At 40.0% G+C, this 25,148-nt stretch overlaps 1 protein-coding gene across 2 annotated transcripts in view; it reads left to right on the forward strand.

Annotated features, from left to right (window-relative positions):
* LOC143032729 (uncharacterized) overlaps positions 1–24,903 on the forward strand; it is a 38,961-nt gene extending 14,058 nt beyond the window's left edge. Inside the window, exons 9-18 of one of the 2 annotated variants that reach the window (XM_076197664.1) lie at positions 2,005–2,174; positions 9,616–9,911; positions 10,053–12,110; positions 13,451–13,547; positions 13,687–13,790; positions 16,201–16,371; positions 16,486–16,627; positions 17,531–17,704; positions 20,471–20,964; positions 21,243–24,903. In XM_076197664.1, the coding sequence (XP_076053779.1) occupies positions 2,005–2,174; positions 9,616–9,911; positions 10,053–12,110; positions 13,451–13,547; positions 13,687–13,790; positions 16,201–16,371; positions 16,486–16,627; positions 17,531–17,704; positions 20,471–20,964; positions 21,243–21,433 (3,897 nt within the window). In that variant the 3' untranslated portion in view covers positions 21,434–24,903. Of the gene's footprint in view, positions 1–2,004; positions 2,175–9,615; positions 12,111–13,450; positions 13,548–13,686; positions 13,791–16,200; positions 16,372–16,485; positions 16,628–17,530; positions 17,705–20,470; positions 20,965–21,242 lie in introns of both variants that reach the window. The other variant, XM_076197663.1, reaches the window with a different exon arrangement.
* The last annotated feature ends 245 nt before the right edge of the window (positions 24,904–25,148 follow it).

Below are 25,148 nucleotides of genomic sequence, written 5' to 3' on the forward strand. Positions count from 1 at the left end.
TCCTTGTGTTTAGCCCCTTCCATACTATGACGCCTATGTAGGTGTCATAAGGCAAGAGTGAGTATATGAGAATGCTGGGGTTGGCATCTTGATTATATTTATTTTGTAGTTGTAGCTGAGTGACCCCCATATTCTGTGAACTGGCTTGATTGCCTTTTCTGCGGGTTAGGGCGTCGTTATTTGCAGCAAAGGTTGAGGGGATGGCGATTCGATACCCGCCACCAGCGAAGTTGAACCAAAGGCATGGTTCATTAAATTCCACGCTATAAAGTCCTCTGTAAGGGGCACTATCCTAGCCTTCCAATGGGAGGAGTTTGCAATGTACCATATTATTAAACCATTAATATTCAGAATGAAAGAGAACAAGTAATACAGCTGTAACTATATTTTATAATCCGAATATTGTGATGCATCATCGAATCATTGTACATCAGGCAGCCGATGCTGCACACAAGAATTTGACCTGTACTGAAGAGGTTAAAGATGGAAATGAAGTTGACTAAGAGAGATCTTGGGCCCAGTCCAATGACTGAATAGCAGCACTCTGGGGCTGCACCTTCAAATGGAAGTGAGGTGGTTGATGGGATTTGAAAATGTGTGACGGAGATGGCTCCCAACCTCATGCAGGAACCCATCATAGGTTCCTGTGTGAGAGAAGAAAGTTACATGTGATTGTGAGCATAACTGGTGATATGTATAAGGAATGATTATGATGGTCGCAGGTTATTTGCGAGTGTAAAGCATGAAAGGCTTGAAAAAGTGGAGTACATACATACATATACCAAGGCTTTTTCCCCCTTACAAGGGAGGTAGCCAAAAAGGGGAAGGCATAAAAACAACCCCCACCCATTTCATCCCAAGTTTCCCACTTGGATCGTAAGAGGCGAGAAAAAAGGGACGGGGAGAGGGACTAGGCATCCTTCTCCCTGTAGCCCCACGGGGCACACATCCTAAAGACAAAAGACAAAAAAGTGGAGTACCTGGGGTTATATGTGGCAATGAATGGAGGAGTAGTAAAGAAAGTGAGTAAATGTCTGGGTGGAATGAAAAAGGTAATGAAAAATATATGTTTAGGGATGAATGCCAAAAGAATTATGAAGTAGTGTTGTTTAAAAGAGACTTGGAAAATGAGTGAAAAAGATAGTGAATGTTTTTAGAGATAAGTGTTTGGAGAAAATTATATACATATACCAAAGCCTTTTTTCCCCCTTATAAGGGAGGTAACCAAAAAACAAAGGCATAATAACCACTCCCACCCATTTTATCCCTATCACACTCCACTCCCCTCCACCCTCTTGGAGAAAGTTACAGATGTTAAAAGAATGAATAGATTACTAAATGTGAAAATGGGCCAAAAAGCTAACAGATATGTGGAACTGAGAGTGCGGAGTTGGTTATTGCTAGAAAGAATGAATGATAGTGATTAGTGTTGCCCGGAGATATGATTCAGTTTAATGTTGCAAACACCCTCTATCAAGAGTACTTTGTAGTTTGGAATACAATGAACCTTCCCCGAAATCCAACTTTCTTGTGGCAGGGTTCAAACCACCATCACCTCGATCTCCATCACAAGTAATGACACTGTAACCCACTTGCCCAGTGAACATCCTCAAGATTACTAACTGGAAACCTTCAGCCAGTGTTTCTCATCAGTTTCTGGGGAGAAGAGTTGTACTATTGTCTATTGTAGTAGTGTAGTACTGTTTCATCACTAGCTTGTACGAGTAGGAGGATGGAAGCAGTCATCATTTGTTAGCTTTTCTAATATTAAAAGGAGGAGGAAAATACTGTCTAAGTTGATATCTTGGGCCTGATCTGGAGACAGTGTGTTAGCTCCTAAGGAAGGGTGTTGACAGGTTTTGAAATCAGACAACAAGGAGATGATCCTTTGATATCCAAATCTCAAGACCTCCTCATGTAGGTCCTGGTCATTGGTTTCCAGGATAGATAGTTAAATGTAGGGCTTTACAATGAAATATTAATACAACCCTATTTTGATTTCAGGACTTTGTGAAGATCGAAAGTCCCAAAGTAAACCGTAGAGTATTAACTGAGCATCAGGTTGAGGTTATGAAAGAGAGGAGAAGTGATATCCCTGCGCTATATTCAGACCTTTCTCAGCAGGCATCACAAATGACACTGCCAGAAGGCTTTACAACACTGGCATCCGATGAGTAAGTTTCTGCATGTTTGAAAAGTTATTTCAAGTATGTACTGTTTTTGTCAAGCTCTATCCATGCATGTGAGAGATATAATGCAGGTTGAGACTCACTAATGTGGCAAGAATGGAACTAGACCAGTACTTGGACATTTCCAAGCCAAGAAAGACTGGTAAAATAAAAAAATACAGGAAGCGTTTGTGAGTGTAAAATTATTTGGTTAAATTAATACTACTAGTAAAATAATACTACAATACTATTACTGTTTCATAAAATAGGTAGAAGAAAATGTCTGTAAACCAGGAATTTTTTCCTCCTTATAAGGAAGGCAGCCAAGTCCAAAGGCACTCACCCACTCCCACCCACCACCCTTTCCTCCCTCTTATCTTAGCTCCTCATGGATGACGGGTCATCCCTGTATCCTGCCCACTGCCCTGGGTCAGAACCAATGCAGCAAGACACAGCACATCCACAGCTCCACCCCCTTGTAGAAAATAAAGAAGCCTGGGCAAAATCCCTTTGTGCTGTATCAAAATATAATTCACTCTCAGCCACTCCCTACTACCCCCACCCCTTCCCTTCCTGACATCAAAGTATCATCTATAAACAGCCATACTTCACTCACCCCTATCTCCTGCCATCTCCCTTGCTCAACCAACATTCCCCTTTTGCTCAAAGCTCCTTTCACCCCAGCCATCTTACCCTTGATTGGCCCCTCAAGTTCACTCCATCCATCTCTGCCTTCCACAACTCTTTTACTAATCTTTCTTCACTCAATCTTTCCATGTGTCCAAACCATCCCAATACTCTTTCATCAGCCCTACTATTAGGCAGTAAAATGATAGTCAAAGGTAATGTAGCAACATCAACAATTCTTTTTAAGTCAAGCAGCAGTCATGAAAAGTAATCACTGGCCCAAACCATTGAAGCTGTTGGAATAGTAAATACCAGACTAGTGATGCCCAACCTGTATTTCATGTGATGAGTTGTCAAACATTCATTGTACTGACCAGCTACTAAGATCAATATAGAATTAGGTAATGTCAGCCTCTCCATTAATGGATATAGTTTTTAGATACAATTTTTTCATGTGCTTTTATTTATTTGGTTTTGGGAGTGTAATGTGTGCTGTGAAGAAAGTGCCTGAAGACTGGAAGAAGGCTTGCATATTGACAGTTTTCAAGGGCAACCAAGTTGCAACCTTGAGTGTAAGAACTGTAGAGGCATTAGCCTTTTAATCATCAAAGGTAAAGTGTGTACTGTATGGTAGAATTATAATACAAAGGATTGTGAGGTGAAGAGAAACTATATTTATTTTGTTTTATTTATTATTATTACTATTATTATTATTTTATATATGTATACGTGTGTGTGTGTGCATGTTTACCTACCTAGTTGTATCTCACGGGAAGGGGAGCTATGCTCATGGTGTCCTGTCTTTGTATTTCACAGTGTCTAGTTTGCTCTTACATACATACATATACCAAGGCTTTTTCCCCCTTACAAGGGAGGTAGCCAAAAAGAAAAAGGCATAAAATCATTCCCACCCATTCCATCCCTAAATACACTCCACTCCACTCCACCCTCCCTCCCATCTTAGCACCTCCTGGATGACGGGTCATCCCTGCACCTTGTCCACTGCCCTGGGTCAGAGGCAGTGTCGCAAGTCACAGCACATCCACAGCAAGGCCGCTTCATTAAAATCGGCGACCCCCTCTCTCCGTCCCCCCATGCTTAACCCCTTCCATACGGTGCCACATACGTAGGCGTCATGAGGAGCAAGTGGATACGCGAGGCTGCCATATCGGCGTCTTGATTATATTTATTGTAGTTGCCCCTCCGTAATGACATACTCTCTAAACTGTCTGTAATCACATTTTCTATGGTTATCAAAATTCACGGGTGAAAGAGAGAACGATCGATATAAGCGGTGACTATATTTTATGATGCGAGTATTATTACAACACGTCGTACGGCTGGTATCGGCTGCTGCCCGCGAGATTTAAGGCCCATATTGAAGAGGTTAAAGGGAGAAGACGGGGAGAAATCCCTTCAGGCTGCGTCAAATTTTGCTCACACATACTACCTCACCCCCTATCCCCCCACCCATTCCACCTCATGCATCATAACATCATCCATATACAACCATTCTCCATTCACCCATCTTCTGTCCTCTCCCGTCCTTCCTCAACAGATATTCCCCTCTTCCCCAAAGCCCCCTTCACCCCATCCATCCACCTCATCCTAGGACATCCCCTCGTGTTCACTCCCTCCACATCTGCCTTCCATACCTCTTTTACCAGTCTTTCTTCACTCATTCTTTCCATGTGTCCAAACCATCCTAATACTCTTTCATCAGCCCTATCTCCCAACTCCCTTTCCACCCCTGTTCTCCTCCTCACCTCCTCATTTCTCACTCTATCTAGCCTAGTAACCCCCATCATACTTCTCAGACACCTCATCTCAAACACATTCAAACTCCTTCTCTCTTCCCCTTTTATGTTCCATGTTTCTGCTCCATACAGTGCTGTTGGCACTGTCACGCCTTCATACATTCTCCTCTTAGCATCCATTCCCAAATGTCTAATCCTCATTACACTTTTTAATCCACCAAAGCATTTACTCATTTCTCTCAGTCTACATTCTACCTCCACCTCCACTCCACCTTTTCCTGCCACATTTGCGCCCAAGTATCTAAAACTATCCACTTCCTCCAGTCGCTCACCCTTAATGCTCACTTCCAGTCTGCTGCCACTTTCACCCCTTGTACATCTCATAACTCTGTCACCAACTTCCTCAATCCCTCCTCCAATCCTGCCACAAGCGCAGTGTCGTCCACAAATGACAGCTGGCTCACCTCCCACTTTGCTCTTAAATTTGTGTATAGTTTTTGCACACACTATTGTTTTATCCAGTTTGTTCCAGATATTCACCACTGTGATATTTATTTATTATCTTTTTTTTTTTTTTTTTTTTTTTTTTTTAATGTCCCCCTGTGTTTATCTTATCTCAATTTAGTTTGTGTATATATAAGTGTATGTGTGTGTATGTATATATATATGTGTGTATATATATATATATGTGTGTATATATATATATTTATCTATATATATATTTATATATATATATATATAAGGGTTGCATAGATCAGATTTTCATCAAGAAGGCTTGTGAGAAAGTTATGCAACTGTGAATCTGGGTCCTGGAGCCGCAGCGTCTACGTCGTGGGACCACCCCCCAACCCCAAGAGTTGGGGGCCAAACGACGGCAACCAGCCCTGGCCACCGGCTCTACGCAGGTGGCACCAATCCCCAAGAGGAACTACGACTGCCTTGGGGAGTACCACAATCCTTTTTCTCAACATGCAATGTTACATTTTTTCTGCACTGAGGGGTGATTTTCCGGCGATCACCCCTCTTCTTCTACTTTTAACTGGAGATGTAGAGAGCAATCCTGGGCCCACCACAAAATACACATGCCCAACATGCTCTAACCCCATTACTTCAAGCAGACAGACAAAGGGCTCAGTTCAGTGGAATATGTGCAAAAACTGGGCCCACCTCACTTGTACAACACTTGTTGACACAAACCAATACACAAACACTTGGACATGTTCTACCTGCCCTCCAGTAACCCCACTCCCACCTCCCCAACCACAGCCAGCACCCTTACCCACTCCCAATTTCCCTTTGCCCTTATCCCCAATCAGTACTCCCCTTCCTTTGTCCCCAATCTCTCCTTTCCCCCCCTCTAACCCAGATCCTATACCTTCCCCATCACCCCAACCTCAACTCCAAATGGCAACATACAACACATACAGAACACATGACATCAACATATTACAACACAACATTGACGGTATTAACACGAAAAAACATGAACTCGAACACTTTCTTAAACAACACAACATACACATTGCAATTATACAAGAAACAAAACTAAGACACTCACACAAAACACCATCATTTCATAATTACACCACCATCAGACAAGACCGGACCGACGGCAATGGCAGTGGACTCATCACCCTGATCCACCACTCCATCTGTTTTGTGGACACAAGTGCCACAACCAAAATTATCCTCCCTACCACAGATAACACTACAGAAATCCAATCCATTCAAATTCGCACAGGCAACAAATCCACACTGACAATAGTTAACATGTACATTCCCCCCCAATCATCCCCCACAGTTCCAAACACCTTCAGGCCTCAATTTAGCCAACTAGCCTCAATCCCCAACCTGATCATTGGTGGTGACTTCAACACCAAGTCGTTTGCCTGGTATGTCGACAACCCTGACACAAACAGAGGGCTTGATATACAGACTCAGTTTGACTCATTGACTATCATGAACAACACACATAATCATACACATATCCCACACCAAGCCCTCTACACTCCCTCCTCTCCTGATATCACCTTTTGCTCCCCCTACCTAACCCCAAGAACATCATGGAGAGTGGTCGGAACCCTTGGTTCTGACCACCCTCCAATCATCATCACCACCAAAACAAGATGCACCCCAGTTGGCCACAGACACACATACACCAATTACAAGAGAGCTAACTGGGAAGCTTTTACTGAAGAGACAGAACAACATTTTGAAACACTTAACAGTACACCAATCACAAACATAAACAATGCTGTGCACACTTTTAATACAATCATACAAAACACAGACAAGAGATACATCCCTAGAGACAACAGAAAATCACACAACCCCAACTTCACACCAGAAATCCAAGGCCTCATCAGACAACGAGACACACTTAAACACAATACCCTCACACCTATCCCTCAAAACATAGCAGACCAAATACAAACACTAAACACTGTGATTGCCAATAAAATACACGAACAAAAAACAAAAATGGCAAAACTTTATCAATACACTTGATCACAAAACAAACACCAGCAAATTGTACAAAACACTCAACAGCATTACACTATCCAACAGTAACACAACACGCTCTCACACAGCAATAATCACAACAACAGACAATCTACCCTCAAACAGACAACAAGCAAACACACTCATAAATCATTTTGCACAGACAAGCCATCTCACTTCTCACCCTGACGACCGACGCACTATTCGACGTAAGAAAGACTTTCCCACAGACTCAAACTATACACCCTTCATAGACAGTCAGACAAAACACATAATACATAATCTCAAGCACTCATCTGCCTGTGGCCCTGATAACATAAGTAACATCCACCTAAAACACATTGGACCACAAGGTATACACGCACTCACAAACATTGCAAACTACAGCTATTCACACAACACTATACCCGACATCTGGAAGCATGGTAAAATAATCACCATTCCAAAACCAAACAAAGACCCAACAATCCCAACATCGCACCGCCCAATCACACTTCACTGCACCCCCTCTAAAGTCATTGAACGCTTAATACTTCAACTTGTCACACCACATATTCCCCTTGCTGACTCACAACACTGTTTGACAACACTCACAACACTCTTCTGATAAACCTCACACAAAGAATTTTAGATGGCATCAATTCAGATAGGCCCCACCACAGAACACTTCTTATAACATTAGACATTGGTAAAGCTTTTGATGCTATCCCCCGCCACAACCTAACAAATAAAATATATAACACAGACATGCACAATAACACCAAAAGATAGCTGGCCAATTATCTGGCAGGTAGGAATGCTTATGTGTCATATAATGGCCAATCATCGCACATCAGAAACATTAAGAATGGAGTACCACAGGGCTCTGTTCTATCCCCCACGCTCTTTAATCTATACATGCATGATTAACCCACACCAGACACCTCAGAAATACAAATCTCTTCCTATGCAGACGACATAACAATCACATGCACACATCGTAACACAGACAAAGCTGCAGAAATAATCCAGCCATACCTTGATACACTCAACACATGGTTCATCACAAACAGACTCAAAATAGCTCCAACCAAATCTACAGCAACACTTCTCACCAACTGGACAAAAGAACACAAATACATACCTCATCTCTACATCAACAACACTGTAATACCACACACAAACACACCGAAAATTCTTGGTGTAACATACGATACATCCATGTCTTTCAAACAACACATGACAAACATAAAAAATAAATGCACACCTAGACTTAACGCACTTAAATCAATCACTGGAACAACATTTGGACAAAACAAAGAAACTAATACAATATACAAACAATGCATACACTCAGTGATGAATTATGTGAGTCCTACATGGGCTCCTAATCTCAGTGAGACACCACAACACCCTTCAAATCATACAAAACAAAGCCCTAAAAACAATTACAGGCTGCACAAATACAACACCTACAGACCATTTACACCATGAAACAAAAGTCCTCAAAGTCAAGGACCACCTTGACATGAGAGGCACACAAACACTTGCTGCAGCCACCAGAAACACATCACACCCGCTACACTACATAGCAGAACACCCTCACACACCAAGAAACATTAAAACAACACCCAAAGACCTGTATCACACACAGATACTCTCTTCTCTTCCTCCACAACCACCAAATACTAGCCTCCGGAAACATATTCATAATCATATCACTCACCGCTCCATTAACACACTGAAAGACAACACACTGCTGCATGCCAGACCCCTGATATCCACCCTTCTGAAAACTCTCTCCCACGAAAGGACAGAGTCCACCTGGCCAGACTGCAGTGCGGTCACCACCCAGCACTTCTAAGCTACCAGAAGAGGCTGGATGACCACATTGTGAACAGCTGCCCCATATCATACAACACATAATGGAAGACTGCATTATACACAATCATGCACGCTAAAAACACAACATACACTCTATAAAGGATTTGTGGGAAAACCCAGTTTCGGCTGTAGCATTCCTTGGGGAGACAGGACTGCTTGGACAGACAGTTTAGGGAACGACAACAACAACAACAACTGTGAATCTGGAAAATGTGTATGATAGCATAGATTGGAAGTTTGTTTGGAAGACCATGAGACTGGAGTTGGGAGAAGAGCTTTTATAATGGGTGCAAAACTTGTGTGAGAGTGACAAATAAGGAGACCAAAATGTTTGGGTTAGGGGTTTATAATGTCACTGGCTATTTAACATAATCATGGATGGAGAAATTAGAGGTGAATAAAAAAGTAATGTTTAAAGGAGTGTGGATGGAAGAAAATGGGCTAAAATGAAGTTTAACAGCTTTGTGTGTGCAGATGACACTTTTGTTAGCAAAGGCAGAGGCAAGTTTGGTAGGTTCTGCTGTTGGATGAATCTAAAAGTTAATGTTTCAAAGAGTAAGGTTATGATGGTAACCTAGAATAAAGGACATAATGTTGACATGCAAGGGGGGAAGAACCTTTGATAGATATGTATTATGGTTTTATGTTTAACATATATATTTGCATTGATTCTTGTGTTTTTTCTTTTTCGCATGCAGCTCAGGAAATTCCATGTCCCATGAGAAACATTTAGAGAAGCTGTCATTTGAGAGGTCATTAGTTAATGATGAAAATAAAGATGTCTCAAAAGTAGAATTGCCAATCAAATCCACAAGTGAAGTTGGTAATAAGAAGGTGGTTATGGGTAAGGAAAAAGAAAAGTCGTTGATTTTGTTGGATGACAGCATGGATATGGAGGGCTCTTTGAAGGTCAAGGAGAATGAAAATGGGGAAGTGAATGCAGTTGCAGCCAAGGACCCTGGAGCAAACAGTCAGGATGGAGAGGGTAGGAAGGGTAAGAAACGCTACAGCAGTGGAAACACAGAGTATGATAATGATGAATTGGATGAGGAACTTAGAAAAACCACTATTGAATTTAAGAAATTGTTTTCAGTTGTAAATTGTGAGGTATTACATGCAGTTGAATCCTCAACAGATGAATGTAGGAGGAGGAAGGGATCTACCCCTTGCAAGAAAACAGCTGAGGATGTCCGTAGGATACTGAAAGGAACTAGAAAAAATTCAAGAACCACACTTGATTTAAAAGTTGAAGAAGAGAAGAAAGTTGTCCAAAAACATTCCAAAGTGCTAAGAAATCATCGTGTTGTGGTAGGGGAAACATGCGGTTCTCCAAGTGCTGTGCAAGATAAAAAAAATCAACTTTCAATTCATGCACCATCCAAGTTAGCAGACTTAGGAAGAAAACCTGAGGAAGAAATATCAGGTTCAGAAGATGAAGAATCACAGTTTAATGTTTCAAGATCCAACACCCCAAGAACATATTCACGAAAAAAATGTGTAAGCATCTCAGATGAGGAAAATAAAAAAGATTCCAAGAAATATACTTGCAAAAATGAAGATTCACATGGTCAATCATTCTTTGATGAAAGTTCAGACATGGAAAATAATGTTACCATTCCCAGTGATGGTTCACATAGTGATTTATCAGTTGCTACAGTTCAGGATTTAACAGACAGTACCATTCATGAGCTATCTGGAGATGAGGAAATCATAACCAACAAAAAGAAAAGAAAGCAGCTGTTTGAAATTTGTGATGATAGCAATAGTATGAAATACAACACAAAACTAAATAGTAAAGAAGCCTTTCTTGCAAAGAAGAAGTTGAAAGACAGAGCACAGAATGGTTTTAGAAGTGAAGAACGTTCTGTTACTCCACCAAAAACCACACGCTCTGGACGAAAGATTGTTGCACCAAATAAGGATATGCCTGAGCCAATGACGCCTCCTGGAAAAATTCCTCATAAAAAACGTTCGAAATCCACAGATTCAGTTGACACAGAACTAAGCAGTAAAGATGATAGTATTGAAGCAGAATACTTAGAGGATGAGGAGGAGAATGTGGGAACAGATGAAGAACTTGAATCAAACGAGGAGCTTTCATACCTGCAAGGGAAGAGAAATGTTAAGAAAAAGATTAGTGATTCATTTGGAACTAAATCTGTTCAGAGTGAAGTAAATGAGCTAAATTCTCTAGGACAAGGAAATCGATCAGCATTAGAAGTAGAAATGGAGGTGGAAGTATTGCCTCCAACTCCTGAAAAAAATTCACATGATGGAAATGAAGTTTCATCCAAACCTTTCCATGATGCAGTCAAACAAATTGAATCTACTGAGAGACAGAACTTGACTTCAGAGACTGAGATAAATGAAGAAAAAGATGATAATGAAGTAGATAATAATGATACAACTGAAATAAATGAAAGAAATGTAAACACAGATTTCGTGACTGTGATAACAGAAGAAAGAACAGGTATAGCAGAAAGTTCTGAAGTTTCAGAAGACACTGTATATGAGGAAGATAGAGGAGTGGAAGTACCATGTACAACTTCAGCTGAAATTGTGAACATGCATGAGGGTCCAGATGATGTGGAAAATTATACCAGAAAAGATGTAGGTGATGAAAATAGTTCAGAAAATGAAAGCAGATCTACAGATGAAGTTTTGGAGTGTGAAAAGATAGTTACAGGAAAGTTATGCATGGAGTCAGCAAAATCAACTTCCAATAAGGAAGAGGCTCAAAATGAAGAAAATAATTGCCAGGTGACCAGCCCAGGTTCAAAAGTGTATGTGAAAGAGAAAGAATGTGACAGTGTTATTGAAATCACAAGTAGTGAAAGTGATTGCCGTGGTGAAGAACAGGAAAGCAGTGTATTACATGAAGATGAAGACAAAAAGATTGTAAATATAGTTGGTAATAAGGAAGGAAATAAGAATGAGATAGAGATGACTGATGAGATATCAATACCAAATCAAGAGAATGCTACACAAAAAACTACAATACAAGTGCAGAAAGAAGATGAAAAGTCGCCAGAAAAACCTGGAAAGTCCAAATTTACGTCACTTGTGGGAACTCCTGAACATGAGAAACGAGGCATGAAATTAGTAGGCTCAAGAGCGGCTATGCTTGTGGCATGTGCAAAAAGAAACATAAAAAAACGTGGAACTGCAGAGGAGGTAGACTCGCCAAGTAAAGGTATGTGGTAGTTTTTTATATTCTTGATATAGAAAGTAAACTAATATTAACATAAAAATTGTAGAGAAAAATACAGTGTAATTTGTTAATTATATTTTTATTCTGTGTTTTTTAAGATGAGTACTTTCATGGAGTATTGGTTGTAAGAAATGCCTGTCTCTCGGGGAAGAAAGAGGGCAAGAGATAGTTGTGAATGGAGAGTGATAAATGGATGAGGAAATGATATGGCTCAAAGGGATTTCTTCTTGTTTGCTCAGTAATTTTTTGCCAGAGAGGTGGTTGGCCAGGAATTGTAGCAGTAGGGGTAAACCAACTGGGCCCTACTGTGGAGGTACAGTGGCTTCCTGTTATGCCTCTGACCAAAGCAGTGGGCAGGGGACAGGGATGATTCTTCGTTCACAAAGAGCTAAGGCCGGCCACACATGCGCAGTTTAAACTGACAGTTACAACTGTTCAGTTATAACTGTCAGTTGAAACTGCATGTGTGTAGGTATCTCAGTATCACTGAGATGCCCACACACGTGCAGTTTCAACTGACAGTTACAACTGAACAATTGTAACTGTCAGTTTAAACTGCACATGTGTGGCCGGCCTAAGGTAGGAGGGACAATAAGTTTGGTGTAGGATGGATGTGTGCTCCAACTTGGCCATTCCCCTTACAAAAGGGAAATGGCTTTTTAGTGTATGTGTATACAGTACATGTAAAAAGAATAGCTGTTGAGTAAGGAAGAGAGAAGGTAAAAAATGGATATGGAGTAATTTTAAATGGTTAAGGAAGAAACCCTAGAGCAATTTCGTTTTTTCTTAATGCTCATGCACTCTCTCTCTCTCTCTCTCTCTCTCTCTCTCTCTCTCTCTCTCTGTCTCTCTCTGTCTCTCTCTCTCTCTCACTGCCACAAAAATGTGAGAGTAAACCAGGAATAAAAGGAAAAGTACTAATTGATATGAAAGGAGTTAATTGAGGCCTCTTCACTACTGATAGTGCCATGGAGTTGTATGAGATAGGTTGGTGGCAGCCATAGTAAAAATATAAAAAAAAAAGTACCATTTTGTATAAAAGGAGCTTAGGGTATTTAGGATTTGATTATTTTACCAACATTGGTTGATACTCAATGAGCAAATGGGTCACATCACTACTTAAGGTGGAGGTTGGGGTGAGAGGGCAGTTCGAGCCCTGCTCTCAATGAGTTGGACCAAGGGCATGATTCATTTAATTTCAATCTACAACGTCCTCAGTAAGGGGCACCATCCTAGCCACCTGATAGGGAGTTCATGACATTAAACTGAATCATCAGTCATCATTGCCTACATGTGTATGTAGCGTTTGTCGTATCTTGCAGATGAGGGAGACAAGAATGTTCTGAGAGGATCACCCAGCAGTAAGAACAGTTCTCCATCAAACACACCACCTAATCGGAAAAGAAAATTCACTGATATGTACGAATTTTTAATTACTTGGGTTGTAGTGTATTAAAAATTATTGTTATATATGATAAAGAAGACTTTTGAGGAAGTGTCAGGACATAAGATTATACTCTTAGCTTACCATAAATTTTTATCCTTTACACGATTACAGAGATGGTCAAGATATACGGCCTTGGGTCCGTCACAGACCTTCACCTGGTGCATCACCAAGTGCGAGTATCCTCAAGAAGAGAGCACAAGAAGAGGGGGAGGCTGGTTAGTAAATTTTAAAGTTCTTAGAATGGAATTGTATTTATTGATTGATATATATATATATATATATATATATAGGCACTTGTCATGTGATCGCTGAGTTTGAGTCCTCGGCAGTACCACATTTCAATTTCTGCATGTGGCCCCATTGGTTTTCCCGATGTTGATGGCTTAGAATTAAAGTGCATTGTGGTTGTTAAAATGTATCTCTAATCACTGGGACCCATTCAGTGTTGTACATATATATGTATATATATATATATATATATATATAAGACTGAAGGTGGAAGAAGCAGACGAGGAGTAATGGGAGAATTTCATGCTTTAACGTTTCAACCCGCAGGGTCTTGATCACAAAGCTAACAACTCAAACATAACAGGAGATTTTATACATGGACGGGTCATCTCATGGGACGCTTCGGAGAGCTTACTATTTTATTTGCGTATTCTTTTATTATTAATAAGCTTGTGGCTTTTGCTAGACATATAAAGCCTTCTCTATGATCTATGTTGTTATTAGTGTTAATGTATGCTGCCTCAATTGTCTTCCTTAGTTTCTTGGATGATCCTTTATTTAATACGGTTTTGTGTTGTTCCAGTCTGGAAGGTGGCCATGTTTATCCACATGCATTACTATGGAGTTAGATGTTCTATGGGCTTTTACATCATTGTTATGTTCATTTATCCTTTTATTAAGTCTGCGACCAGATTCACCAAAATATGAAGAGGGACAGCTTTTACACGGGATTTTATAAACAACACTGTTTTCGTCAGTGGGATTATTATAGCTACGTGTTACTAAATGTCCTACTTTGATACCTGATATCCTGGTTTTAATGCCCGCTTTTAGGAGAAAAGTGTCTAGGTGTGAATTGACATTAGAGTTTGGTACTGTAATGTATCTGGTTTCATCATTACATTTATTATCATTCTTATTTTTATCTTTACTTTTGTTAATTGTTTCTTTGGCTTTCTTTTTTCAACCTACATAAGAGACCTTTTGGATATTTGAGTTTGATGAAAGTCTCCGCTTCTTCCACCTTCAGTCGTATTTGTCATAATATAGTCTATATATATATATATATATATATATATATATATTTTTTTTTTTTTTTTTTTTTTTTTTTTTTTTTTTTTTCATTTTTCATTTTTCCTCTCCTTTTCTTGTCAGCTCAATATATTTCTTCAGGAGGTGAGAAGTGGTCACCATATAATGAAATAATTGGGATAAATCAGCTTTGGCTGTCAGGCCTTACTGTGGAAATGTGCCTTGCTGCATTGCCATTGACCTGAACAGTGTAGTGAGGAACAGGGATCTTCATCCACGAGGTGCTAATGTGGGGGGTGATCTTTAATTCACCACAACACCATTCACTGCCACATGCTACCTCAAACTCTACTTCCTCCAACCACTCACCATTGAAGTTTACAGTCCTCAGTTCCCCTTTCTTATCCTCCCAGTTAACACTTTCCCTCACACATTAATGACTATGAGTGGTAGGGTGGTGAGATAAACACCGAGAATTGTTGAAGTTTTAATTATTGACATTCCGCTCTTAACAGAGGTTCTTCAGAGTGTGAAGAAGCTCTGTTAAGAGCAAAACGTCAGTAATTAAAACTTCAACAATTCGCGGTATTTATCTCACCACCCTACCACTCTTTTTGTCGTTCATTCTTCAACATTAATACATACATACATATACCAAGGCTTTTTTCCCCCTTACCAGGGGGGTAGCCAAAAAGGACAAGGCACAAAAACATTCCCACCCATTTCATCCCCGAAAACACTCCACACCCCTCCACCCTCCCTCCCATCTTAGCACCTCCTAGATGATGGGTCATCCCTGCACCCTGTCCAGGAGCAGTGTCGCAGGACACAGCACATCCACAGCAAGGCCGCTTCAATAAATCGGCGACCCCCCCTCTCTGTCCCCCCATATAGACCAATCCCTCTAAAAGTACTGCATTCATACTTGTCCCCTTTTCCTATATTTAGTGGAAATGTGAATGCACTCCTCCAGTTCATCAGTATACTTTCTTCCATTACACACATTAAACAGTCTCACTAGCCACTCCACTATAGTTGCTTCTCCCATTATCAGACGTTCCACATAACCTTCTAACCCAAGTTCCTTATCAATTTTAATTGATTTTATATATTATGATTTTGTTTCCCCATAATTTTATCATTCTATCATTATTTTATTTATTTTATATGTATATATATATATATATACAGGTATATATATTTTTTTTATGGGAAATTAAATGGGTGGGAGTGATTTCTGTGCCTTTTTCTTTTTGGCTACCCCCTGCGCAAGGGGGAAAAGCCTTTGGTATATGTATAATATTTTTTTCCATTATGTAATTACTGATGTTTGACTCGATTAATTAGTGTATACAAATTTCCAAGGTACAACTACTGGAAATGAAACTCCCTCACCGCCTCAAAGCAAACGAAGAAGAGTTAGTTTTGCCGACCCACCAGTATCAGAAAGAGTAGAGATTCCACCATCACCCAAATTCCACATGCGTGCACAAAAGAGGCTTGACATGACTAAAGCAGCAGCCATTGCAGTGAAGAGTAAGTAGAGATAGGGAAACACGAAGAGCTTGCGATTTATGCACTATACACATATTTTTGTATTAAAGTGTTGCAGTAATACATGGCTTCACCAGTTTATTGTTTATTTCTCAGGTAAACAAGTTTCTGAGGAAATGGACTCCCAAGATCAAGATACGTCACCATCCATCAAGTGCAGTCAGCCTATCTGTAGTTCATTGGTTGGCTGTCAGGAGCCCATTGATTTGTTGGCATCGCATCTGACCTCACCTTCCCTGTAAGCAACTCTAATTTATCAATCCCTCCTCCATTCTCTATCTCTTTATCTGGCTCAGTCAGAAGACCAGGTGCTGGCCCCTCAGGGCCACATCTCTTTGGGAAAGTGGGGATAAGTTTTGTCTATTTGTTGCTACTTAGATGGATTTTGAGAGATGAATTCTTTTAGAGGGGAGGCAGCCTCTTCTTCTCACCATCTTTGAAGCAATTGGTGCAGCCTCTTGCAGGCTGGACACAGCAGCACCACACTAACAATACCCAGACAATGCAATATCACTTCTCAAAATGACTTGTGGTTCCACCCAGAGGCAGTTGCTGATTTCCTGGAGGCTGCAGGGCTACTGCAAGAGAGACCAGGGCCAACAGGTTGATTGATTGATAGATTTAACAGTTATACTTTTATCTATATATCAAAGAGCTACTTCCCCTTATAAGGAAGGTAGCCAGCCAATGGATGAACCACCCATCCAACACACATTTGCTTCTCTCACATCTTAGCTCTTTGTGGATGAAAGGCTATCCCTGCCCCCACTGTTCACTGCCTGTGTCAGAGGCAGTGCAAGAAGGCACAGTACATCCAGAGCAGAGCCCAACAGCCCAAGCTAGTTTGCCCCCACCACTTCATTCAGTTTCATGGTGGCCCTCCCTCCTTGTCCCCTCTCACATACCAAAGGTTTTTTTCCCCCTTACACCAGGGGGGGGTAGCCTCCCCTCTCACATAAATAGAAAAGATGAGGAAACATAACTTTGGGTCACACCCATTTATCATCCATTCTCCATTCACCTCAGTCTTTCCTTCTCCCTTATCTGCTCAGCAGACATTCCTCTTGTACCCAAGGCCCCATTCACTCCATCCTTTCATCTCATTCAGAAAATTAAGAATTTTTGCGTTGTATTTTTTCAGAGTGGAGGGGCTGATATTTCTGTTGCAGCAGCGTGGTATCACTACAGTTGGGAAGTTTTGTGAGCTGACAGAAGCAGATGTGGTCAGCTTACCTGTCCGTACACCAAAAGTGCCAGCCACCCAAAGAGCTCTGGAGAAATTTAGAAGTGAAAATAGTGAAAGAAATTTGATGGAGTACGTATTTAGCCTAAGAAGTTTCTTTTATTTGTTTTCTTTCTTTTGTATATGCTATATGTGGGAATGATATTTTGACGCAGCCTGAAGGGATTTCTCCCGGTCTTCTCTTTCTGCATGAGTGGACGGAGAGGGGGGGTGGTTGCCGATTAAATGAAGCAGCCTTGCTGTGAATGTGCTGTCTTGTTACATTGCCTCTGACCCAGGGCACTGGGTGAGATGCAGGGATGACCTGTCATCCAGGAGGAGCCAAGAAAAGAGGGAGGAGGGTTGGTGATGGGGATGAAATGGGTGGGAGTGGATAGCCATTGGTATACTCCCGTCACACTAATGCCTCTCACTCCTACTTAAACAATGAGGAATTTCTCTCTCTCTCTCTCTCTCTCTCTCTCTCTCTCTCTCTCTTCCTCTCTGTACTCATTCATCCTAATCACCCCAGATTGGTATATAATTTCTTCATTGTGTTCATTGACCAACAACAGGTAACTTTGGGATGGGCATTAAAGCTTTAGAGATATAAGAAGTATGGTTGATCGAAATCTGACAAGAGAGACACAGGTTTTGACAATGTTGAAGAGAGTAGGAGGGAATTTTTCAGATCATCATCTGCTGACAAAAGTCAGTGGTAAAGAGAAGGAATACATTCATACATACATTTACCAAGGGCTTTTCCCCCCCTTACAAGGGAGGTGATCAAAATCTTAAGACATGATTCCACGCCCACCCATTTCATCCCCACTCACTCCACTCCCATTCAACACCCCTCCCTCATGGCTCCTCCTGGATGATGGGTCATCCCTGTATCTTGCCCACTGCCCTGGGTCAGAAGCAATGCAGCAAGACACAGTACAACCACAGCAGGCCACTTCATTTAATTGGCAAAAAAAAAAAACCACCTTGTTCCCTTGTGCAGAAAAAGAGAAGACAGGGAGAAATCCCTTCAGGCTGTGTCAAAATAACACTCACATAACCACTCCCTTAACTCCCATCCCCTTCCATGCATGACAGCATCATCCATACACAACTATTCTCTACTGACCCATATCTTCTGCCTTATCTATTCCTTGCTCAACAGACATCCTGCTCTTCTTCAATGCTGATTATAAATCCCCAGTCCCATAGCAGCTGGCAATAGTCCTTCACCCATTCCATAGATCTCTAGGAAGAAACTTTATAGTGCTGTATAAGTGTGGGACTGTTTCTGTCACCAGTATGTAGGAATATGAGGAGGGGAACATATTGTAAGATCTCCTTATGTGATGAGTTGAAGGATTTGCATTAGCTACTCCAAATTGAAATGTTTATATTTTGAATGCAAACAGAAGTACACAGTACATTTATATATACTTTTTGTTTGCATTGGCAGGCAGTAGAAAATTAGAGGAACTAATAAACATGCCCATTGCATCCCTTTTCTTGCTATTCACCCATTTTGCTACCTTGAATGAGTTTTATGTGTTGTATTTTGGTCATGTTGTATGTCTTCTGTTGTGATTGTTTTTTCACTTTTCCAACGAGTTTGCCAGTGTAAGGAGTGGGATAATTTCAAGTTTACAATGAAAGAGGTACATACATATACCAAAGGCTTTTTCCCCCCTACACGGGGGGTAGTAGATCAGGATAAGGATCTGGTATGAGAGGGGTACGAATGGGTGAAAAGGGAAACTCGCTAGAGGATTGTGTGTGTATTTACCTATTTGTATTATACAAGGGAGCTATGCTCATGGTGACCCGTCTTTGTATCTTTCAGCATCAAGTTTATTCTTAAAATCGTGAATAGTTTGCACACACTTTTTTCATTTAAGTTATTCCATATATCCAGCATTCTGTGTGGGAAGCTATTCTTTTTCCTATCTCTTCTATAGTTGTCCTTTTTGAGTTTCTTTTCATGACCTCTTGTTTTTCTATTGTCATTTTTTAGTCAATCTTTTCTGTCAAGGATTTCCAATTCCTTTCATGATTCTATATATAGTCAGTAGATCACCTCTTAGTCAGTATGTACATGTGTGTATGTACATGTATATATGTATTATACCTATTTTCTTATGTTCCCTGATTTGAATCGAATTGTATGGCACAAACCAGAGTAAAATCCAAATGAATATGTTATTTTAGCAAAAGGGGTAGTTTAGATAGGCTTATACCCTTTGCTTTATTGATGCTCAGTAAGCTGAATAAAATTGTTTTATATACCAGAGTAAAATATATACCTGAGTTTAGTGAATAGCTTTGGGGAATAGGGGAATGTCTGTTGAGGAAGGACAGGAGAGGACAGAAGATAGGGGTGAATGGAGAATGGTTGTATATAGATGATGTGATCCATGAGGTGGAATGGGTGTGGGGGGGAAAGGTAGTATGTGTGAGAAAAATTTGACACAGCCCAAAGGGAATTCTCCCTGTCTTCTCCTTTTCTGCATGAGGGGACGGAGAGAGGGGGTCACCAATTTTGATAAAGCAGCCTTCCTGTGGATGTGTTGTGTCTTGCAACACTGCTTTTGACCCAGAGCAGTGGACAAGATGCAGGGATGACCCATCATCCAGGAGGTGTCAAGATAAAGAGGGAGGGAAGTGGGTGGAGTGTGATAGGGATGGAATGGGTGGGAGTGGTTTTTATGCCTTTGTTTTTTGGCTACCTCCCTTATAAGGGGGGAAAAGCCTTTGGTATATGTATGTATGAGATTGAGAAATATGGAAAAAAATTGTTTTAGATATAACTACAGTAATAGCAAGTGTTTTTGGAACTACAGCATTGTCTTTGTTTTGCAGTGTGGATGGAACGAATTTACACAAAGAAAATGTAATTCAACTGTCTAGTGGACTGGATGTGCCAGAAAATGAGAACAATGCCACATCTTCCAAGATGGAGGTGAAAGAAAATGAAAATCTGAAAGGAGGAAATGATACAATAAATATTGAGGATGAGCCAAATCAGGATATACCAGTTGGTTTAGAAAAGCTCCTATCAAAAGACACCCAAGATGTAATTAACATAACAGAAGAAATAGGTGTACAGGAGACAAGTAACAGAGAGAGAAAGGTGCAAGTACATGAAAGTAGCAAGTCGGAAGAAGGTAAAAAAGTGACTAATGTGTCGGAAGGATGTGAAAATGAAAACGCAACGCACAGATCAGAAAGACTTCAAGCTGAAACTGCAACCTTTAGCAATTCTGTGCAGAACAAGGATAAGAGCATTGAAGATAAGAGTTTGTCAGATGAAGCTCTTTCCAGCCTTATGCCATCACATGAAGCAGAAAGCAGAGGTATGCCATTTGTAGAACTTCACTTAAAGGTGATATATATAAACAACCTTGTTGTACTTGCGTAGATGTTAATTTTTCCAAGATTTAAAATTACCAAGTAATTTTTTCCTTATAAATTTTTTAATTAAGATATTGTATTATAGAATTGGAAAAGTTCCAAGTTTATGATAAAATTCTTTGACATCTACCTCCCTCAGAAGGGGAAAGAAGCCCATGGTGGTAAATAGATAGATTATAAACTACTTAAACAATGCTGAGAAAATTATTTTCTTTTCCAGTTAATGCAAGTGGAGAGATATGTAAGTGCCTTGATTTGTTGTCAAATGTGTCAACAAATTATGAATTAATGATGCAGATGGATCATACAGCAAGGAGGCACACTGTATCCAACCTCTTGAAAGTCATGGACCAAGTTGAATTCATCGGTCTTTACTATGAACACTTGAAGCAAAATGCTAACAACACTTGAAACAATGTGTTTACCTACTTTGTACATAATTTGTGGTGTTTCTCCGTTAACTAGAGGCATTTTTTTTATGTTAGATATAGTCTTTAAATTGAATGATTTTTGTAATATATCCAGGATTATTAGAATGTGGTAAATTAAATGTTGCACAATAGATTTGGCAAACAGACCACATAAGAGGGTTTATGATTCCATGCAACATGTGTATCCCCATTTCTTGTACTATAAATGGCACTTACAGACAAGGACTGGAAAAAGGAAAGTAGCCATGCTGTTTTTTTTGTCAATGTAGTTCATTAGTTGTAATGGGTTAGCAAAAGGACTTCACTTTTTATGTTGCCATGCATATTGGTCAGCCAGCAAGAGGGACTAGTGATGGGCACCTATATATATATGGTGGTCTTACAGGATGGTCATCAAGGAGGACCATCTTCATAATGGGAAAGGTAGGATCATAGGATGTGTAAAACATCAGACAAGTGAAGCATGAAATAAATAGAAGATATTTGGGGAGCAGAGGTATTTCAACACGGAGATAATCTATCTATATCTATCCATCCCATATGGAAGGGAAGATACTTTCAGTTGACACAAGCCTTATAAATGCACTTCGTTTTTTGAGAAAGTTACCAAATTAAGTGATGATTTTGAGCTGGTTTCTATCATTCTCTGGTGCTGAAACAGCTCTTTGAGACGAAAGCTTACTACACTCTGCCAAACTCTGGGACAGTCAAGTGTATTTGGACAGTAGATCAGACACCTGTCACGGAACAATTCAGAGTAACGGGGCATTAATTGCTCAGGTATTAATAATAACTTTTGCCTAAGGTGTCACTGTAAACCCACAATACTTGGCAGTGGTCCTCAAACCCTCCCTTAGATTTCTGGAAAGAAACTTGGGTCTATGTTAGTGTAGGACTGTTTTTGTCATTGGTTTGTTGTAGTGGGAAGGGAGAAGTCACCAGTTTACAGCTCTCCTTTTGTGAAAAGATGGAGTAAACACAGTTAAAGTTTATAAAGAGAATTCTTCGGCCCACTCTGGAGACTTGTGTGTAAGTCCCTCAGGGTTAAGATGGGCAACAGGGATATGACAGGTATCCATTCCTCAGGATCACCTCATGCAGGTACCTGTCATTGGATCCTGCTCAGGTAGTTATGATTATTTGTTAAAGTTTGTTGGACATAGAAATTGTAAAGGTATGGTATTGAAAATAACATATTTTTACCTGTAAGAAAAGTATACTTAGGAACACCACATCCACCCCTTTGATTTAGACATTTAGGTATACTGTGCTGCCCTTGTGTGTCTGGCTACAGGATGGTGACCTGACTTGAGTGATCCTGCCTTTCATCAGGCCAACCTAGAACAGTTCAGATTTGGTTCATATTCATTTTAACATGATCCAAGATGGTCTGCTATATACTTCATTCATATTGTATCGAAAAAACCGCAGTGGTAAAAAGACTTGTTCACATTAAGTTGGAAACAATTACTATGCATTGATAGATTACATATGTACCAAAAGACCTTTTCCCCATTATAAGCATATGGTGGCCAAGTCAAAGTATATACCTACCTTACTCCCATTCAACATTCATGCAATATACATATGTTACTCATCCTTCCCATCTGAACATCTCATGAATGAAGGGTCATCTTTGGCCCTCATCACATCACTTGATACATAAAAAGCCAGTGCTCCAAGACACTGCTTTAAGAGCATAGCCACCAAAGCTGCATTACTCCCATCACTTTATTACATGGCAATGCCTCTTCTCGTTCACTGGGAATAATTTATGGTATAGACAAAGACATCCCTTTGAACCATATCAAATCTTCATTCATTTACACGTGTTTCCCATTCACATCACACTTCATTGGTTGACATATTCCTCTTGCATCCTCTGCCACCCTTGCCACATCCATTCACCTCATTCTTGGTCTTCCTCTTTGGTTCACTTCATCCACTTCTTACATTATTTTTGCCCTAACTATCTCAGCACTCTTTGATCTACACAGTCTGACAAATCACTTTTGATCCCAGTCTATGCCTTTCACATTTTGTACCCTGTCCAGCCTCATAATACCTACCATACTTTTCAAACACATTTTGGATGTTCAGCCTCCATCAGAATCTAAGTCTCCACTCCATACTATAATATATATACCAAAAGGCTTTTTCCTTCTTATAAGAGAGGAAACCAGCCAAAGCATGCATCCATCCTCCACCCATCCAATGCCCATTTCTTTTACCTTTTATCTTAGCTCCTTATGGATGAAGAGCCATCCTTGCCCACTGCCTGGGTCAAGAGCAATGCAGCAAGTAATGTAGGCACTTTATTCCTTCACTCAACCTATTTCTCAAAATTTTTCATATATCCACATATTTACTTATCTCTTGGCCTGTCTTACTTTGTAATTTGCTGCCCTCGTACCTCTCATATGCTTCCTTGTTTCTCCTTTGCAAAAATTTGTTGTGTACCTGCCTTCTTTCTGAGACCACTGCCCTCACCTCTTCATCCCACCATTCACTGCCTCCTATTCCCACTCACCTTCCTCATCTCACACCCATCTTTGCACATTTTGAGCACCTGCCTCCCCTTTTTTTCTACTCCCACATAATTTCCACTTGTGATTTCCCTTTCAAATAATGGTCAGACAACCCACTGCCCTCTTTGAACACATATTCAGAACTCTTCCAGTCCTCCTTTTGGGCACCGCTATGTAATCCATAAATGCCTTTTCAATTACCTACCCTCCCACCAACCATCTTGGCCCATGTATACTTATATTTATCTTTCTTCATAAACACTATTCACTATCATTGATAGGTTAATCCTTTAATATTTTTTCTCATACAAATAAGAATTTAGCACTAGTTTTTCATGACTTCATTATTCCCTTTTTCCATTAATTTGGGAATAGGATTCTTGTTCTCATAATTTCATCACTTAAATATGTAAGGGATTGTTAAGTAGCTTACATCAGAATAGAACCTACCTTTTGTTCTGTCACCTGTCAATGGTCATTTAATCTTAAGAATGAAAACTGACCAATGCTGTAGTTGATGCAAACCACTGAACCGTATCTTACATAATGTTTTATTACTTGTGTAATTCGAGTGTTCATCCGCCCTATAGAATTTAATAGGTCTTTATAGATAACCTTTGAAATATATAAGGCATAAATTATTGACTACAATGCTCTTATATGAATGGACATATATTAATAAGTCTGTGTACAAATTCATTGGTAACAGAGTTTAATTTGTGAGGCCTTCCTTATTTGCTAGGATATCAATTTTTGTAGTACATAGGTGAAGTTATAATCAGAGGTATACATTGATCATTACAATTTTATATTAGAAGTGAACAAAAGATTTAAATGGTAATTCTGTAAGTTTATGCAAATGTGCATCAGTGTACATGAAAATAAATTCATATTTTATATTTTGTTAAAATATACGTATAAGAGGCAATAATAGTATCATTTTCCATTTATTTTCATCTGTCTTAGAAATTTTGTATTGCACCACAAATGAATGATATTTCATCACTAATAGCCACTGTTTTCAAACTTGGATACAAAATTGTCCCATAGAAGTAGTAAAGAAGAGATTTAAATTTGACCACCAATTGAATTTTTATGTCCAGGGCAGTGGACAAGGTGCAGGGATGACCCATCATTCAGGAGGTGCTAAGATAAGAGGGGAGGGTG

The sequence above is a fragment of the Oratosquilla oratoria genome, chromosome 14 (assembly GCF_046742065.1).
Source record: "Oratosquilla oratoria isolate Oo_2021 chromosome 14, ASM4674206v1, whole genome shotgun sequence".
In the NCBI taxonomy this organism is placed as follows: Eukaryota; Metazoa; Arthropoda; class Malacostraca; order Stomatopoda; family Squillidae; genus Oratosquilla; species Oratosquilla oratoria.